General features: G+C 33.9%; 1 protein-coding gene across 1 annotated transcript in view; it reads right to left on the bottom strand.

Moving 5' to 3' along the window:
- The window catches only part of MGAM (maltase-glucoamylase), a 166,137-nt gene that overhangs the window by 4,300 nt on the left and 140,612 nt on the right, over positions 1–21,225 (bottom strand). Inside the window, 18 exon segments of the mRNA XM_049784114.1 lie at positions 3,191–3,240; positions 5,380–5,468; positions 6,536–6,660; positions 7,054–7,110; positions 7,635–7,719; positions 7,817–7,965; positions 10,084–10,200; positions 10,299–10,333; positions 10,572–10,705; positions 12,992–13,130; positions 14,048–14,132; positions 14,350–14,484; positions 15,307–15,369; positions 17,206–17,313; positions 18,283–18,411; positions 18,918–19,043; positions 19,543–19,655; positions 21,004–21,100. Coding sequence (XP_049640071.1) covers positions 3,191–3,240; positions 5,380–5,468; positions 6,536–6,660; positions 7,054–7,110; positions 7,635–7,719; positions 7,817–7,965; positions 10,084–10,200; positions 10,299–10,333; positions 10,572–10,705; positions 12,992–13,130; positions 14,048–14,132; positions 14,350–14,484; positions 15,307–15,369; positions 17,206–17,313; positions 18,283–18,411; positions 18,918–19,043; positions 19,543–19,655; positions 21,004–21,100 — 1,836 coding nt within the window.

The raw sequence follows: 21,225 nt of genomic DNA, 5'->3' as shown, positions 1-21,225 counted from the left end.
AAAATAAAATAAAAATAAGGGACTATTTGATACTACTTTGGAGTAATAGGATAGATTTTTAGACTTAGAAAGTATTAATTGAAACCCAATGTCTTTAAATAAGAAACACAGATTAAAACAAGGGATGTGTCTTCATTAGACCTAATAGTGGTTAGCAATAGAAACAGATGATCAAACATTCAGATCAATTGCTTCTTCAGGATATGACTTTGAGGATCAAGCAGAATATTTCTATTTAAGTTTTCTCAAATTAAGAACGGAAAAATTATATATCCAATTAGTGCATAAAGTATTTTGTTTTTGTTTTGCTTGTTTGTCTTGATGCTTATCAGCAGTGCTCAGAGCTTACTCTTGGCTCTGTACTCAGGAGTCATTACTGATAGTGATCAGAAGACCATTTGGGGTGCGAGGAACTAAACCCAGGTTGGTCCAAGCAGGGTGCCCTATCCATTGTATTATTTCTCTAGGCTTCTTTTTTATTTTTTTAAAGTCACAATTTGATGCACACAGGAACAGGAGGGAGATAGCAACGTAACCTTATGATAATATATAACAAAATATTTAAAGGTCTTAATTTACCTTTATATGTAAATGCGGCAAGCACCTAATAAATGCATTTTTAAAAATTAACACAATCATAGTAAAAAATACCACATCTAGCTTTAGAAATGTAAGAGTAAATTATTCAAATAAGAATTTTGTGTGCCATTAAGATTTTTATATTTTCTGCTTTACAGAAGTCCGTCTTGTTTTATATAAATGTAATACAAATAATGCATATATAATTTTAAATATCATATTTAAATTTTAAAGGTAATAAGAAATAAATTTATCATAAAATATATGTACTTTAGGATCTGAAGCAATAGTATAGTGGGTAGGACAATTGCCTTGCATCAGAGCTAGGAGTAATCCCTTAACAAAGCAGGATGTGGCTTAAAAACCAAAATAAATATATACATACTTTAACTCAGTATATTCAAAATATTATTTCAGTATGAATTCAGTATAAAAAATAAATAAAATATTTGATATGTTTTCAACAATATAAGCTATCTGTAGCTAGTAATTATGGTACTGAAAAACATAGCTACATAGCTCTAAGACACTTTTTCTTCTTTTCTTTTTTTTGGCTACACCCAGTGACACTCAGGGGTTACTCCTAGCTATGGGCTCAGTAATAGCCTTTGGCTAGAGGACCACATAGGACACCAGGGATCAAAACAGATCTGTCCTGGTTCTGCGCGTGCAAGGCAAACACCCCACAGCTGTACTCTCGCTCTGGTCCCAGCTCTAAGATACTTTTAACAAAGACTCCGACTTTAATTGAAATGATGCAGTTTATCCACGGAATTATAAAAAAAATTTGCAAAATCAGGCACAGAGAAATAAATTTCAGAAGTTTTTAAGTCAGCCTTTAGATATTAGCTTCTGAAATATTTGTAATTCTTATCCATCCCAGGCCCCAAACTACAGCAGCAGGAAAAAAGTAGAAACATTTGAAACCATGTTAACTGCCCATATGTCCACAAAACGAAAGAGAATTATTTATTTATTTATTTATTATAGATTTTGTCCCTTAAGTGATTTTTTTTAATGTTTTCTTACTCTGAAATAGGATATTACTCTCCTGAGTTCAAATACGCATTTCCTATTCTACCAAGATGTTCAAAAGTTTCCATATGTTTGAAAAAATAAAAACAAAATGATTTGTTATATTAAATGTCATTTCCAAGGTTATTTGTGGGTCTTAGATGTGGCTCAATGGCATGGCTAACATTGCATACAATACTGAATTTAATTTCTGAGACCAAAAAGAAGGGTCTTTGTTTTGTTACTTTAATTAGAATTTCTTTTCTAATAAGAAGTACAATTGTGCCTTAGGTATAAAACCTAGAAGGAAGGGAAATTGTTTAAGATATTTTTTTTAGGGCTATTTTATTTTTTTTGGTCTAGCCCATTTTGACTATGAATAACTTTTTATATAAATTTCTCCTTTGGGCCCGGAGAAATAGCACAGCGGCGTTTGCCTTGCAAGCAGCCGATCCAGGACCAAAGGTGGTTGGTTCGAATCCCGGCGTCCCATATGGTCCCCCGTGCCTGCCAGGAGCTATTTCTGAGCAGACAGCCAGGAGTAACCCCTGAGCACAGCCGGGTGTGGCCCAAAAACCAAAAACCAAAAAAAAAAAAAATTCTCCTTAACTGAATTTGCATTTTACGCAACAGAATCATTTAATATCTATGGTAGGTTGAATCATTGTCTCCAATCATTCAGCTTTCTATACTCATACATTTTTTTCTGTAGAATTTTGCAATTTTCTCCTCTTAATAGATAATAGGATTAAACAGTATATTCCATTTTTATTTCTGGATTCGGCATGTGACGAACCTTTACTATTGAGATATTAGTCAACTTACTGAAGATGGAAATTTTTTTAAAGGTTCTAGGCATTCCACTTCTATTTTTTTCCCTATCTCTTAAAATCATGAAAAAGTCCATATCTACTCATAAGACTACCTTAGATAACCCAGGAGACCAGTTGGCTTCCCGAAAAAGTGAATGAAAAGAATGAGGACCATCCATCCAACCAGGTTAACATGGCAATGTGAAGCTTAGTATGACTATGTTAGGACATTTGAGTATAGATGTCTGTAGAACAATGAAAATCAGCCAGACCAGATAATTTGAACCCTGTAAACCATAATCTAGATACGTGTTTATAGTTACATGATACTATGAAATTTTAAGGTGTTTGTTAGGTAGCAATAATGCTTTAATGTAGCTAAAGATCACTGATGCTCCAATTAAAAAAAAATCAACCACATTTTTAATGCCCAGAAAGCATGTTAGACATTTAAGCAGGTATCCCTTCCCAATCAAATATCATAAACATTACAACTTTATTTTCCCTAGTAAACTAGATAATTGTCCAAATAAGTTCTATTTCTTCCTTATTTTAAAGGCAACAAAACTGAGTTATAAACCCGAAGGCAATAAATACTCTCACTATGGTTAGTATAACAAATTATTTCTTCCTTATTTTAATATAAACAGAAATGAGTTTTAAACCTCAAGGCAGTAAATACTCCTATTAAGATGCAGAATAATATATTTATACAGCTAACTAATAATGTTTAATTTGTGCTTGCCTGGTAAAGATTTTTTTTTACAAAATTCAATGCATCTTACCGATTCTGTTTTGAATTTTGCCAAGAAATACTTTCCATTTTCATAAGCATCTGCAATCAAAAAAAAAAAGAGAGGCAATTGATCATTAATTCAATTTTAGATATTCTGATCAGGATAGTAATGATCACTCAGAAGACTACAAATTAGTTTGGGGATATGTATCGTATAAGGTAGTTTTGAGGCATGAAGATAAAAAGAGTTTCACATATAAGGGGATCTGGACTGAACTGAGAATAGAAATAAGAGCTAAACATTATATTGATATTTATTTCTTTCTGTGCTTACATAGCAAACACATGCATAGCCTTGAAAGTTCACAAGGTTGGGCTAATAAAGTCTCAAAGCAGAGGAGAGTTATTAGTAATTTAGGTTCTGAAGATTCAAATCGCAGCTCTTCAACTTAGCAATTGTGCCCAAATGGGAAAGATTTATCATCTTTAAAATACAGTAAAATGCAAGTTCTTAATGTGTGAGAAAAGGTTCCTAATAGGTTCTTGCAGAATTTATGCTCAAAATTTACTTTACAATCATTCTTAAGGCCTTTATAATCTTTATGTTTATTATTATTTTCTCCCTACTTTTCACCTTCCACAATGCTTTAGATCCCAAACACTTATACTTCCCTGGGATTTACTCCAATTTCTCCCTGTATTCTGTCCTCAGGTCTCCCGATATGCTCCAGAGAACTCCTAAAATAATTTCTCACTTGAGTAATTTTGCCTCACTTTTCTTTTTTTGATGACAAATGTCTTAAAAATATGGTTCCTGCTTACAGTTGTGTATCAACCCCCCAGTTTAACCCTGGAATCACTAGAGCACTTGTCTCTAGAGCACCAAGAATAAATTCTCAACACCAAGTTGGGAATATTTTAAAAATAATATATAAAAGAAAATTTTAATCTATAGTGATATAGATCAGTGGTTTTCAGGACTGATAGAAGATCAGTGGTTTTCAGGACCCAGGCATTAAACAGTGGGATAAGAGGACAGTTCCTTAAAATGAAAAAAAAGGGTAAAATTAGTACTATGAAAGAATTTATACATTAGAAAAAATTTTACTTAAAATTTACTCCTTTTGTAAAAAAATAAATCAAGTTGGTTAAAAAGAAACCATTCATAGGAATCTACCCTATGGAAATAATCTGAATGTCAACAAATATTAGTTCTCAATGTATTTATAACAATGAAAGTTGAAAACATCATCTATATTTATAGGAAGAAATCATGTAGTCAGTTAAATTTGACAGTCTCTCAATAGAATGTGATAATCACAAATGTCCTTATAGAAAATATAAAATAGATATAGTTGTGTCATTATTTTAAATGCAAAAAATGGCTGAAAAATTAAATACATAGCATTTCAACAATATACAAACCATCTTTTAAATAGAAAAACAATAGACAATCCAACAAAAGTATTGGCTTCTAAGTATTTATTATTAAAATGTTTTCTGTAATGAGAACATATTATTTCACAAAGAGAAAAAATTTAAACATATGACTTGCAAATAGTAAACTCTAACAGCAGGAACTGACATGCTATAAATTTAGAATATTCTGCTGCAGACCTTTGGAAATTGAACATCCACTGGTGACAGTGCTTTAATATTTCTATAGACTTCTACTAAGAAAGATTTCTAATTATTTGTGCAAATATCAACAATGATCTAAGGTAGAACTATCATATCCTCAGCCTCATAAAGAAAGGACACAATGTGATATTTCATTGCTATAACTGTCTTGTTAAAGATGATCAATTCTTTTTTATTGAGAAACCAAGAAATTTTCTAGACTAGTCTGTCTCCTGAGTGGGCATACTTAGTGGTAAAAATAGTCTATAAATCACTAAAAAAATGGCCCAACTATCATTTCCGTCCAAACTCTTTGATTAGAGTGAGATGATTTCACAGAGATGAATCACTCCTGACTGAATCTGAATGATCAATTTGTTTAACTTTCAAAGATTAGAATCATCTACTGCTCTATAGTAATTCGAGCATGAAATCAAAGAACAAGTAAATGCTAAAAAAAAAAAAAAAAAAAAAAAAAAGCTCTGTTAACTCAAGGGTTATGATAGCAGTAGTGAGAACCAGAAACAGATTTTTTTTTTTTTATAGTTTGGGCCTGAGTCTCTTGTTATTTTGATCTTTCTAAATGCTCTATGAGGACTCTGTGAAGTGAATACTCACTAATGCTTTGTCCATCATCCCAGAACAATTCACCTTCAGCTTTCCCCTTTTCATCCAAAGCGATAGTCAATCCCATAAATTGTTGTCGGCTGTGAAGAAATGAAGTTATTCTCTTTAAAATAAATTTAATTGGCTGCTTTAAGAATGGACAGTTACTTTTGAAAATATTCTAATATAAATTCACTAAATGTTCAAATGGGTATGATATAAAATATATAAGTAGTAATAGATAAAATATTTAAAATAAAATAAACATTTGGTAAAATTTTAACTTACAAAAATAATATATATATATAATAGTTAATGCATTTGGTAAGCAATATAACATAAAAAATTCTTAGAAATAAAATTCCTTCCAGACACATTCAGTATTTGCAATATAAAAAGGATGTTTATCCTGTCTTTAAAATCATGACTTGAACCTAAACATATTGAATTTTATTTATTTTTCTCTCTCCATTATTTGTGCTTTATTTAAATTTACTACCCTTCTAACCCATTTTTTTCGCCTCCAGTGATTTAATCCCAGACTATTTCTTTCATCATTCAGCTCAAGTCCTCCATATATGACCATATCTTACAGCACAAGTTGAAAGTTAATGTCTCTCCATCTGAGTTTTTAGTGTCTTTTTGTTTGTTTTTGGGGCCACATCTAGAAGAATCACTCCTGATGTTGTTTTGGGAACCATATGGGATGTGAGAGATCAAATCCAGACCTGCCAAGTGCAAAGCAAGCACCCTGCCCACTCGACTATCTCTCCAGACCTTTTTAGTGTCTTTTTATGTGCTTCCCTCTAAGGAAAATATGCTATGTTCTCCTTAACATTCTATGTATAAATTTTGTCTATATATGATGACACATCACCTCTCCTCGAAGGACTAACATGGATCTGGATAAAGAGCATAAACTCCTGGGTAGCCATCCCCAAAGAGCTCATTTATAATCCTTAATTTTTTAATAAAACTGTTGTGAATATATACATGTTGTTGCCCTCAGGCAAATTTTTGATCTGGCCATTGACATGACTATAAAATACCTATTTTCCAAATCAAGAAATAGTCTATCACTTATATTACTTGTCCACAGGACTAAGGTCAAGATGGCACCTCCTGATAAGGCTGCCTCAAGAAGGTAAATTTAGTTCTTTGCTCTTACCTTAAATGAGTGTTCATTGCAGGCTCTTGCCAAGGCAGAATGTAGCCAGCTCTTATATGAAGGCTTATAATATCAAGAGTAGTGGTTAAGAGTATCCTCTCACCAGCAGATTCAATAATAGTCCCCTAGAAGAGAAAATGTAGGTGAGGAATAATAATTAATATATGAAATTACTACCTGTTTTATTAAAAGTCCCTCCATTTCAAGGAAGCAAGTTGAGAAGTCATCAAAATACTGCATATCTAAGGAGAAAAATCTCTGATTTTTATCTTTGCTAAAATTTCTGAAATCTTGTCTCAAGTCCTCAAGGTGGAGAGATATGAGTTCATGTGATATGGGTAGCAAAGTTTTCCTGTTCATCTATTTGTAAATACTTAACTAAACAAATCTTACACAGTTGGTAGATTGAAAATCACTGCCTTAGTAAATAAGTGTTTGGAAGTCAGGAGAAAAATGCAGGCCCTTTTTTCACCCTGCATGGAACAATGTAGTTCTTTACCAACGATGTGCATTCTCACCGTATAATAGTCAAACCAGCGGGATCTGGGGAAATAAGCTTGTATCTCAAAAGTGTCCTGAAACAATATGAAATATCATTATGAACATCTGGATAATTTTGTTTTTAATTCTGTAGTGTTAAGATTTTTCATTGCAATTTTTCTCAGTGACTTTTAGGATTTTGGGTAAGTTGATTAAAGAAAATTCAGGGCAATTTTCCAAATACACAAAGAAATTAAAACTTTTAAAAAAGACAAATTTTAAAAGGATTTTGGATGGCAAAACACTAAGAAAAAATTATTTGGGGCTGCAAAGTTTCTTTTATTTAATTTAATTTTTTAAATTAATATATTTATTTAAGCATCATGATTACAAACATGTTTATAGTTGGGTTTCAGTTATTAAAAAAGAACACCTTCCTTCACCAGTGCAACATTCCCACCACCAATGCAAAGAAAAATCTTGAAAAATCATCTCCGTTAGATGTTCTAGAAATATATTTGTCAGAAAATAGAGATTTGACAGATAATCTTCAAAATGCCCTTCCTGTACTTTTAGATGGCATGATTAGAGTTTCTTTGATTTATAATGGGAGACTCACATTTTGCAGCACAGGACTGATCAAGATGGCTGGACCCAACATGAACTGATCATCTACAACCCACGTGTTATTGTCATCTGTGAACCTTGAAAAATACAATCATACTATATTACTGTTGCAAAGGGTTATTTACAAGAAGACATGTCCTGATCTCCTATTTGGGGGAAACAGGCTCCACTCACTCATTCAGAAGAGGCCGTATAACAGTGCTGCCCTTGACATGAGCATTGTGCATCAGTGTATAGAAGTAAGGCAGCAGACTGTATCTTATCTGGAGAACTTCTCTGGAATAATTGTTAAAGGTGGAGTTCCAGAACACAGGATCTTGTCTCTAAATGTGTAAAGAAGCATAAACAAATCATCTCTTTTTATTTTACTGGAATCAGAAAAGACTTAGTAAGCACACAGCCCATATATCGATTACGTATTTTTTGTCCCTTTATGTCTATCTATGCCTATTCCACTCCAGCCAATTCACTACATTCAAGATTCTTCTTTAATTAAAGATGCTTCTTCTCTTTAGCATGGATGCCTAATTTACCTGCACAGCTCTACTATTGGTTAGCTCATATGTTGATAAAGAAATCTCTGTTTAGGCTTTGGGTATATTTGAGTAAGACACAAATTCAAATTATTTTTATTTGATTTTGTTTTTATTTTTTTATTTTTATTTTTTTTGCTTTTTGTATGCTTTGGAGTCACACACAGAGGTACACAAGTTTAGTCCTGGTGTGTGCTTGGAATAGGCAATGGTGGAGGCAAAGCAAAGGGGAATTTTCTCATTTTACCTTTATAGTCTTAACAACTTTGCAGTTTCTAATCTGAGTGTTTCTGTTTAATTAAGATTGTTAATGAGCTTGACAATCACAACTGAGCAGAAGATTTTCTGGCACCATAAAAAGACCTGGGGGTCTGACACTGAACATGGCCAGAGCCTGTAGAAGATCCCATGACAATATGCTTCAAGCATGGAGAAACCTTATACCTCTTAGGCCAAGGAAATTTTCTTTCTAATTTCCCCAATACATACTGTGCCTATGCAAAAAATAAAAATAAAAAATAAAAATAAAAACAACAACAACAACAACAAAAAAACAACCTAAAAACTAAAATATCCCCCCAAAATCCTACCACACCAGTCCTTCCCTTCTCTTTTTTATTTTATTTCTTAAATTTTTGTTTTGTTTTGTTTTTTTCTTTTTCTCTTTTTTTATTCCTCTTTTAAATTTATATTCACAGTTTCTAGACAAAAGCTCCTACCCAATTTTTTTTCTTTTTCTTTCTCTTTCTAATTAACAGAATGATAGAATTTGAATCATCTTGTTCTGCTGCATAAAGAGAGAGACAGAGAGAGTAAAAAAAGTGGATGGTATTGGGGCAAACAATATCCCGATTATTGAGTGGAAATAAAAAATGATCAGACCTAAATACTCAACCCAAAGTAAACGACAAGGAATCAAGAGACCCAAAACACAACAAGCTTACTTGTTGTAAGAAACCTGTTACACTAGCAATCCAGGAGGCTAAGTGTGGAGGTAAGGGATGCATGCTAGAAACAAGGGCAGCAGGTGGTCAGCACGGGTGGTGTGGGAATTGCCCCCAATTCACTGGCTCTATGTACCTTAAACTTAACTTTGAAAGATTTGTAATTCACATTGGACTTAATAAAAACTATTTAAAAAAAAAGATTTTTATTGAGAGACTGGAATGACAGTAAAGCAGGTAAGGCCTGCTTCATGCTTTACATACTGCTGAACTGTAACCTTCCCCCAACACCCTTTTACCTAAGCTTTATTTTGAGATGTTAATTCAACCTGAATGATCAGACATACCTATATGTGAGATGGGGCAGACTGTTTAAAAAAAAAGTCTGGTTGGGGTAGTGGGGAGAGGCCAGAGGAGAGCATCTTAAGAGAGAGAGCTAGGGACAGAAAAAAAGATATGGCGGATAGGCAGCATATGGCAGAGACTGCACATAGCAGAAAGGGCCATGAAATAAAAGCAAGCTGATTCAGAAGAAACTTTGATGACTGCTTGTGAACTATTTCTCTGCCATTACCCTGTTTCTTCAGACCCACCAGTCAAAGAGGCTAGTCTGGGGCTTCACTTAACATATGGATCTCTATATTCTTATTTTTATTCAATATGAACCAGATTCAATACCCTGCACTGCACTACATACATTCCCACAAGCACTACCTGAAATGATCCCCTAGCATAGAGTCAGGAGTAAGCCCTGAAAATTGCTGTGTGCATCCCCCCAAAAGAATATTATTGAAATAGTATTGGTCAGTCTAGAGTTTTAAATCCTGTGTGCTTACAACAAATGGAGAATCTAGTTGATTTTATGCTTTGTTCAAATAAGTGTGATATTAAGATATTATCAAGAGTTAAAAAGAAGTCATTATTTGAGAAGATAAATCATCAAAAGCATAAATTATTATCTTACCCATGTCCTAATGGTGTTATGGTTCCTGGAAAGGGGATAAAAGGCTCCTAGTTGCATCCAGCGAATACACATCTCATATTCAGCATCTCCTAAGAATCCACAAATATTTGCTCCTGTCTAAAAAGATAAAAAAAAATTGCCTTTAAAGTTAAGACATTTGTGAGTTTCAGATATAATGAACAGACTGAGTAATTAATAACTTCAATATTACTTACATAAGGTATTCCAAAGAGGCTGAACTGCATCATGCCTGCAACGAGAAGATAAAACAACCTTACAAAAGGTGAGATTTCACCTTTCTATCCCATAGTCATCTGAAAGCTTTGGACTATTTGTGATGAGAATATTAAAAGTGGATGTAAATTAAACCCCAGGCGTCTAACGAACCCAACACTTATAGGATGATTTCTCATAACCAAAGAAGCTAAAATGTACACACCCCATTCTCCTCCCAACCAGTTAAGATTCCTGGAAACAAAACCACACACCAATGATAGATTTTTTCAGTTGGTCCCATTTGGATATGTTGTTACCCAACAAGTGTCCTCCCCAGCGGCCAGAAGAAGGAAATGTGGAGCCAGTGATGACAACCCCTCGCTGTCCTGTCACCTCCTGCACAGCTCTGTTTGGAGAAGGTAAATTACAGGTGAATTTGAGGATGGACATTCACAACACTTGTGAAACTATTTTCAATCAAACATTTCTCCTTGTCTTTCATGGATCATGTTGAAACTTCCGGATGAGTATTGAATGAAGCCTCGCTCAACCAATGCCTATCATCTCCATAATGACAAAGACATGGAAGCCATCTTGATGACTACAAAAGTCCACACACTGTAGCTTCTGTGTGAGGCCTCTGGTTCACCATTCAAATTTCCTAAACGAATAAACTAAGTTCTGACCATGTTGCCGCCTAATCCTTTCAACATTGTCTGTGTCCTAATTCTGGTGGGATGTATCGTGGGCTGTGGACCTGGATCATGATTCCTATTCTTGCTTGTTTTTGTTTTATTGTTTTTTTTGTTTGTTTTGTTTTGTTTTTTGAGCATACGCAACAATAGTCAGGGCTCACTCCTGTCAGTGCTCAGAGGATTATATGTATTGCTGGGAACCAAACCTGGCTTGGAAGGATGCATGGCAAATGCCCTACCACCGTACAATTTCTTTTATCTTCTGACTCACAACCAAGCAAGGAAGGTTTCTTTGAACTCCTTTTACAATTATGTCAGTGAAGCCCAGAGAAGTTAGATGATTTGTTGAAGTACTTTTAAAGAGGAAGGAGATATAATTGGAATCCAAACAACATGTGTATGACCACATCTCTTTGGTAATAATTACTCTAATATGCTACTTCTAAAAATACAGAGAAAACTGCATACAGAGGCAAATTACACAAATGCAATTAAATTTCTCTCTGTGGTAACTAAAGCTTCTATTGGCAGCCTCAGTCAGAAAATCAAACACACTGTGTGAGAAAAAAATTAATGGAACAAAAAAAAGTCTATTTATAGATCCTAGTACATGCAATCAAACTATTTGCTTAAAATGCATTATAAATCATCAGACATCAAGAATTATTAAATGATTCTAGGAAAAAAGTTAATAAAGTAAAAAAATTAGTGAAAAGTTAAAAAAGAAAAATAAGTGAGCCAGAGAAATTGTACAGGGATTAAGTATGAAGACTCACTTTGGTTCAGTCTCTGATTCTATATAAGGTACCCTGAAAATTATTAGGCATGTCCCCTGAGCACAGAGCAAGAAGTAGTCACTGTACATTGCCTTGTGTGCCTCAAATCTCAAGAAGTAAGTAATAAATAAAGAATAATTTTCTGCACATAACTGGCTCAGTTTCAATCACTGGTACAGCCCTGTGCACTGTAAAGAAAGATCTGTGAGCACAAAGTTAAGAATAAAAGGTGAGAAGCCTGGCTGGTTGTGTCTCACAAGCAAACAAACAAACAAAAATGTAAAACAAATGAAACAAAAAATTTTTTCTTCTACTTTCTAGGTTCTTGACTACTACATCCCTTGTAATAAGGAACAGATTAACAGGAGAAAAACACAATTGTGATTACATTCATATCTCTTGTACACTTGGGGAAGATCAAGGAAAATTGTAAGACTTTCCCAAATAGACCAGATTATCATCCTACATACAATCTCCAACTAAAAACAAAAAAATAGTGTGAGGATAGGAAGAAGTTAGGTAAATGACTAGAAAAAAAATAGGATGTGAATATGCTACCAGACATATAACCTGACAGAAAAACATGCTCACCAATAAAAAAATAGAAAATAGTACATGAATATTTCATCTATCACTAATGATAGTTCAAAAGTAGAAATTCCATGATATCACTATCTGGTGCAAGAATATACAAACGTGCTATGCAACGAAATATTATCCATTAGTAAAAAATGAAGTATTGACATATACTATAGAATAGATGAACCATACAAATATTATGTAAAGTAGAAAAATGTAAAATGTCACAAATTGTTGTAATTTTACTTATGGTATTTATGTACTTATGTTACTTACATAATTTTACTTATGCTCAGAACAATCTATGTATTTTATTTGTGGCTGTCAGAGCTCAGAAGTTTAAAAAACTGATATTATTGATAATAAATAAACAGTGTCCTTTGTGGGTAATGAAAATGCCCTTAATATTAGTTGTGGTGATAGTTTTACTACTCTATAATATGCTAAACACCAGTGATGGCTCATTTTAAATAAGTGTATTAAACAGTCCACATTAATAAATGCTCTCTGAAGGCAACCCTGCCAGATATTTTGACATTTATCTGCTTAAATGGCCTGATGATCAAATTCAGTGCATATATTACAAGATAGAAGAAACCATGTAAAAATGAACCTTGGTACCAATGATGTCAATGTACTCACTCGTATGTTGGCCTGGTCTGAGACCAACCATACAGGCTGTGCACGTCATAGTGTGAAACCAAGGAGCCATCTGGCAGCATTTGCTGACTCTCCATGCATAGGGTTTTGCTGCTTAGACCTCTGTTCCTGAATGCTACATCTGAGGGAAAATGCTAGGTTATTTCCCAGATGATGATACTCATATTCACTAGCAATGTCTGTTATTTTGTCTCTTATTTTGATAAGCAACTTATTACTAATAACAGGTTTTCTTTCAAGTTTATCTTCTCTACAAAATCAATCTTCTATGAATATATCTAAAAGAAGGCAAGGACAGGATAGAGGGCTGTGAAAGGCAGCCTGAGTTTTATGTCAACTCTTTTGTTCATACATTCTATACTCCTATGTCTACACAATAAACTCCTTTGTGGCTATAACTGCCATATCCACAAGATGGTAATGTTTACAAGGACTAGTTCTTTCAGTTAACTTTGTTGTGAATCGAGTGCTTTCTGATTTGTCAAAACTTACCTAAAACATAGCTTTTATGGAAGAAAGGAATGGAAGAAAGGAGGAAGGAAGTAGAAAGGAAGGAAATGAGAGAGAGAGAGAAGAGGAAATGAATAAATGAAGAAAAGGTGGGAGGGAATAATAAGTTTCAGCACTGTTTTAGACATTCAGAAACTAAAATTTAAATTATGTTTCACAAATTTCTAATACATTTTTAAGAGAATAAATACCTTTCTTGAATTTCTTGACATGAAAGAGTTCAAATTTCTAAGATACCTTTGATCACAAGGTCCTAAGAATTTATATTATGAAATGCCCTACATGAGGTGTCTGTGAACAGGGCATAAAATGCAGGAATTATAATTTTATTGTCTAATCTATAGGAGTGGAGATGTATTATTTACAGTTTTAGCAATTAGTTCATAGCAACATGCTCAGTGTCCATGCAATTTATTTTTATACTACATTTGTCATTATTTATACCTTTAACTAGTAATTTATTAATTTCTTACTCATTTTACATGAACTCATTTTATAGCAATTTAATAAAGCAATAATTTTACATACATGGCATATAGGGTGGCTTGTTAAGAGTTTCATTCTTGCAACCGCTGACAGAACCATTCACAAAGTTCGATGGCTCATTCATATCCTGAAATATGTTATCAAAATAATTTCATGATATCAGAGATTGTGTAGGCTTTGCTAGCGAGGGCATTGACAGGGAGATAAACACTCCTGCAACTCAACTCTCCAATGCTACCTTTCTTTCTCATCCCTCCAGCTCTAGATGGCTACTAAACTCTTAAACTACTAAACTGCTCTGACTGTTAATATTTCCAAAACAAAACCACTAAGGCTGCACTTACAATCCATAACCCATCAAACTTCAAGCTCTTCTTTGGTTCTCGAGGATTTGTGTAGAGTTCACGTATTTCTTTCTTCCACCATGCAACTGTGCTATTACGCAAGAAGTCCGGAAAAGCAACATGGGCTTTGTACAGCTGTAAGAGCAACAATATCACATACTCGCACTTTAGTTCTCAGATCTTGAGTAGAAAATATGGAGACCAGATGAAAAGATAAGCAACTACTTGTATCAGGAACTACCCTACTCAGTGACTCACCAAAATTCAGCTCTTCTACGTATTCAGAATTTATTGTGGCCCAAAGAGATCAGGAAGACTAATATTTTATTCTTCATTTTCTTGGAAGTTTAGGTAGTCTTAAATGTCTTCAAAAAATACATTATCTTGTGATGGGGATATATATATATATATCACAATATATATATTGTGATAGGGTATTTGATCACGGTGTTAATTACTGGTACCTAAATCATAGAAATTTACAGATACTTTTTCTACTCTGGTCAAATGAATGGCATCAAATATACAAGGAGAGTGACCGATAGATTGGAAGAGATACTAAATATCTAAGCTAAACAGTCAAGAAAAAGAAACATTTCTTTTAACTATATTTTATATTTTATACATTTTTACACAAATTAAGACCTAGACTATTCATAACCTTTCCAATAAAAATATCCTGAATTTTAACTCATTATTTTCAAGCAACCATATTGTTGAGTAAAAGGTATACATGCAAAGATGTTCCCTTTATAATTTTGTGTAAAACAGCTCACCTTCCTTGCCATTTTTCAATTTGAGATCTCTTTGTCAGGAGATTACTAACTTATAAACACTCAATTTAAACTAGATTACTAGCTTATAAACTCAATTTAGAGCTTTTTAGTAAAACACTGGGATAAAATGTCATTGCTCTTTATCTATTAAGGTAATAAAAACTTATGTATAATTTTGTACCTTAACCTGAGTTTCATGGTCTAGGGACTCGTTCACTTTTACATTGGGCAGTTCTGGCAAAGCCTATAGAAAAAAGAAAATTTTAAACCTTTATACAGCATATTATACCATATAATGTTAACCATTAGACTATAGTGATATATTATACCCCTAAAATTATGTGGTATCTGTACTGTAAGTAAGTTGTAAACTGAATAAATATATTTATTTGGTGAAAATGGGCTGGGATTTCTAGAGTCATTTTATAAGCTGTCAGCGTAAGTGTGTCATAAACATATCTTCTAAACAATTATTTTTCAGATGATTGTTCTGCGATATACCTGCTTGTCGCTCAGGTTACTTCTGGTTCTGCACTCAGAAATTTCTCCTGGCAGGCTCTGGGGACCGCTCGAGATGCCAAGGATTGAACCTGATTGACCACATGGAAGGCATTTGCCCTACCCAACTGCTATCTCTTCAGCTCCAAAATACCCTTTATAGATACAAAAGTGAAATAGAAATCTCAAGAACTGAGAATAAGTTTCTTTCACAAGTCACCTATTAAGCTGCTTCTTAAGTTCTTGGAGACCGTAAGTCAACTAGCACTAAAAAACCCATAATCAACCATGTTTATGTATAACTAGAAGAATATTAACTATATCCATTGATTAACCTATTCAATAACTAAATAAGGGCTAGAGTGATAGCACAGCAGTAGGGCATTTGCCTTGCATGCTGCTGACCCAGGACAGTATTTCAAATCTCAGCATCCCATATGGTCTTTCTGAGCCTGCCAGGAGTGATTTCTGAGTGCAGAGCCAGGAGTAACCCCTGAGAGCTACTTGGTGTGACCCCAAAACAAAGAACAACCAAAAAAACACTAAACAATAACTAAACACTACATGCTAGATATTCTCCCATGAGCTCTCTCTACTGAGATTTAGAAATTATAGATTTCTTATTTTCTAAAAATTTACAGATATAACAACACATGTTTAATTATATAGTCTCAAGTACCATATTCTCGGAGGACAAACATATAGAGAAGAAAGACTAATAAGAAAAGTAAACCCCATGACCAAATATAATATAAAAAAGAATACTGGATTAGTTGTGAAGTGCAGATACTTCAAGGAACTCTAAAAAGCAATATTCAAAGACACCAAAAGCTTAACATGTACTCTAAGAATAGGACAAAGCCTTCTAGAAGGACAGAGCAGAATTTGAAACATAACTAGGAAATTCTGCCATTTGAAATTAGGTAACGCTGTTTCCACCTAAAATTCTATTGCTGTAAATTGAACAATGACGATGAGGTATAACAAGTAATTAAAGGAGAAAAAATATAATTTTAGGACATAAAATTATTTAGATATGAAGGCTATTTAAAAATCTTAGAACCGAGTATGGGGCCGGGCGGTGGCGCTGGAGGTAAGGTGCCTGCCTTGCCTGCGCTAGCCTAGGACGGACCGCGGTTCGATCCCCTGGCGTCCCATATGGTCCCCCAAGAAGCCAGGAGCAACTTCTGAGCGCATAGCCAGGAGTAACCCCTGAGCGTCACAGGGTGGGGCCCAAAAACCAAAAAAAAAAAGAACCACAGATACACTCCACGTTTTGAGGGTGGGTGACTCAGAAAGACAGATTTAGTCCATTTCAAAAAAAGTTCTTTTTTACTATTATATATTCAACAGGAGCATATAAGGATATGATACCATAATATTTCCAGACAATGCTACAAGGCTGATATTTTATAGGATTTGAGCTGCAGCCAATTAATATTTATTGAGTTAATCAGTATCAGACTTTTACTCAGTCATAATTTATTAATTGCCCAATGTATTTCTTAAGATTTATTTAGAGTTTGTTTTAATCAAGATATTGCAGTGCTAAACCACTATAGGCATTTCCTTCCAGAATTACCTTTCCCCAGATAATATCACTGTTGTCAGACCATTTGATAAATACATTGTTTTCCTTTCCTCTGGTGAAAGTGAGATACTCGGTCTCATTGCCAGATATGGCAGGGTTCTGCAATGAAAGGGTTAAAAAAGAATGTGAAGAACAAATCTCCAAGAAATTGTTTTTCTGAGATGGTAACAATTTGCAGTGCCTATATTAATAGTGGACTCTGCACCCCATCACCACCCCTACACACAAATAAATCTACAGATAAATTGTCCTGTGGCTACTAAGTGGTAAAGTAAGATCATAGATTCATGTTTCTCTGTACAATTCTAAGTCAAAAGAAGTATGCTAATATTTGAAGATAATATTTAGAGATAAGCCAGGTTCCTATGAAATTATCCTCAATTAGAAATAGTCAAAGTGCTATTTCTCCACATTATAATAACAAGTATTCTTAAAGACACAAAACTTTTGGGGGACTAGAGTCTCATGTTTAGGCCTGTATCTCAAGTCCCTAAATTTCAGTACAAAAGACTGGAGCATGTGCTTTGCATGAAGGAAATCAGAGTTCAGTTCTCACCCCTAACCTTTAAGCACTGAGCCACAGAGAAAAGTAGCTGCCAAGTACTGCTAAGTGTGCCCCCAAAACAAGAGAGACAAAAATACAGAGAAACAGAGAGAACATAGAAGTGATTTTTAAAAACTCGGTGTTTAATAAATGAATGAATAAAAGTCATAAAATTATCCCTTAATATTTTAAAGCTGAAAGTCAGGACCATTTCCAGATAACTATTATCAAGATACAACATTTATGTAAAAATGATATATTGGTGATCTGGATCTTAATTTAGTGCTTTATTTTTTTTAATTTAACTAAAAAAAATGAAGTTTCCTGAGTCCTATCCGATGGAACAATGGTATCACTTTAGAGGTTTGGAACTCTCAAAGGTAAGATCATTTTAAATATAGATTTTTTGCTAAATCAAAGCCTAAGGCAATGAAACATTTTTCTATTTTTAGAAATTTTTGGTTTTGTTTTGGGGCTACAGCAGCTTAAAAGAAAATATAACCAACATAAATCTAAATACATACCAGAATGAGAACAAATCTCATACCATCTTTCTTCATTTGCTCAATCACAAGGCTAAGGTTTTGAAAGTTGGGACTGAGGGTAAAGTCCAACTTCCGGTTCATGTAATCGATGTCTATATGTTGGACATCCTACAGGAAGAAAAGTCAAAATATGTGGGTCCCCAAGGTCTTGACATAGGCAGAGAAATTGTTATTATAGGATCATTGTAGTATACTGCTAACTGCAAAGGATTGACGAACTTCTTTGTTTTGATCCCTTGAATTTTAAAGAGTAGCAGCATGGCATAAAATTTAAAAACTGAGCCATAGAAAGTAGGGCAAGTAGGGCACTTGCCTTGAATGCAACTGACTCTGGCTTTATTCCTGGCAGTCATGTGGCCCACTAAACCCACCAGGAGTGATTCCTATTACCACCAAATGTGGCACCCAGACAAACAAATAAAAACAAACAAAACAAAAATTTAAGAACAATGTTTTTCTCACAATGGAACTGTAAATTAATGGAGGACAAGCTCTATAGCTATATAACTAATTTTCTTTATATTCAAATAATCATCAGTAATGTGTTTTCCATTTATAATTATCTAAAAGTCTCATGACTAAATTAAAACACAGACTGAGTAAAGTTCGCATACATAGGGAATCTGGGATTTGATCATTTCATTGTATAAATTGAAGATTTCCAAATCACTCTGGTAACCATGGCGACCCAGCTGGAATCCCAGGGCCCAGTATGGTACCATTGCTGGATGACCAATCAACTAGAATGAAAAAGGGAAAAGAATAAAATTAGTTAGACTTCATAGGAAAGCAATTTGAACACTTATACTGACTTATTACTGCAATTTCTTATTTCTCAAGAGATGTAAGATAAATGTGGAACAATCAGAGGTTTGCAGGATGATAGAAAGTCTCTCTATATTCTGGGATTACAGGAACTCCAGGAAATTTTATATCGATAGTGTTTATGACAGATTAGAGAGGGAGGTTATTTAGTAAATAGTCATAGGGAGAGTTTAATAATAAGAGACATGATCAAGTAAATAATCAACAGACATATAAGAGTATCAAACTTAATAGGCTCTTAACATTAAAATCTGTCTGAGGAAAAAATATGTCTGAGAAAAGGAAATAATGTAGTAGGGATATATAAGAATAGTAAGAAAAATGGACCTATCTTAGTTTCAATAATATTATAATATTTATATCTAATATATATATTTATATTTGACTGTTTACATAATAGGGCCTAACTCTGACCTCAGTATATTGCTGAGTTACAAGCTCAGGAGTTGGCCCCAAAACCATAAAAAAGTCCAAAATTCCTCCTGTGGTTCTGAATGTCAGGGCAGGAGTAGGCTGTAATGTAACATCTGCAGGAGGGAAACCAAAAGAATAAGATAAGCATCTTTGACATTGTAAATTGACAAAGTAGGGAATCTGCCCTAAATGTTACTCTTTTCACCCTCTATCTTTCATGCATACTTATATAAAGTCTTTTCTTATGTTGTTGAATTAGAAACAGAATTGCAGATATCTCAAATAATTTTGATCTGAACATTCATTAAAGAAAGGCGAGGTAAGGAAAGAAAGAAAGAAAGAAAGAAAGAAAGAAAGAAAGAAAGAAAGAAAGAAAGAAAGAAAGAAAGAAAGAAAGAAAGAAAGAAAGAAAGAAAGAAAGAAAGAAAGAAAGAAAGAAAGAAAGAAAGAAAAGAAAGAAAGAAAGAAAGAAAGAAAGAAAGAAAGAAAGAAAGAAAGAAAGAAAGAAAGAAGAAAGAAAGAAAGAAGAAAGAAAGAAAGAAAGAAAGAAAGAAAGAAAGAAGAAAGAAAGAAAGAAAGAAAGAAAGAAAGAAAGAAAGAAAGAAAGAAAGAAAGAAAGAAAGAAAGAAAGAAAGAAAGAAGAAAGAAAGAAAGAAAGAAAGAAAGAAAGAAAGAAAGAAAGAAAGAAAGAAAGAAAGAAAGAAAGAAAGAAAGAAGAAAGAAGAAGAAAGAAAGAAAGAAAGAAAGAAGAAAGAAAGAGAAGGAAGAAAGAAGAAAGAAAGAAGAAAGAAAGAAAGAAAGAAAGAAGAAAGAAAGAAAGAAAGAAAGAAAGAAAGAAGAAGAAAGAAGAAAGAAAGAAAGAAAGAAAGAAAGAAAGAAAGAAAGAAGAAGAAAGACAGAAAAGAAAGACAGAAAAGAAGAAAGAAAGAGAAAGAAAGAAAGAAAAGAAAGAAAGAAAGAAAGAAAGAAAGAAAGAAAGAAAGAAAGAAAGAAAGAAAGAAAGAAAGAAAGAAAGAAAGAAAGAAAGAAAGAAAGAAAGAAAGAAGAAAGAAAAAGAAAGAAGGAAGGAAAGAAGGGAGGGAGTGAGGAGGGAGGAAGGAAGGGAGTGAGAAAGGGAGGAAGGAGAGGAGGAAGGAAGAAGGAAGAAAAGGAGGGAGGGAGGGAGGAAGAAGAAGACGGAGGGAGAGAGAAAGGAAGGAAGGAGTGGAGGGAGGGAGGAAAGAAAGAGGGAAGGGAGGGAGGCTAACATGCTACAATAAAAATAAGGTTATTTGAGATTAGAAACCATTTTTAATCAAAATAATATTGCTTATGCCTGGCATGGCACCCTTACTAAACTTCGACTCAATGATAAACTAGTAAATGGAGAGTCTATTATCCCATTTCTATTGGTAGTCCAGCTCTCAATGAAGCTGTCATAGCAATTGCTGGTGGATCCTTGAAACTACGCCTCTGTCTTACCCATGGCATTGCTGTTAAGCAGGAGCACTCCGTGAGCACTGCCATCCTCTTCCAGAGCCATATAGTAGGGGTGTGTGCCATAGGAATTTGTCCTGTACTGGGAGGTCATGGTAAGAGTAGGCAGATCATCAAAAATTGCTTTTCATTTTCCATATCACAAGTCCAAATAGAAAACACTATTCAACAATAAAGATTCAGCACAATGTCACCCCTTATAAAGAC

Source organism: Suncus etruscus, chromosome 1 (genome assembly GCF_024139225.1).
Source record: "Suncus etruscus isolate mSunEtr1 chromosome 1, mSunEtr1.pri.cur, whole genome shotgun sequence".
NCBI classification, from domain to species: domain Eukaryota; kingdom Metazoa; phylum Chordata; class Mammalia; order Eulipotyphla; family Soricidae; genus Suncus; species Suncus etruscus.
This window is presented reverse-complemented; position numbering and strand designations above follow the sequence as displayed.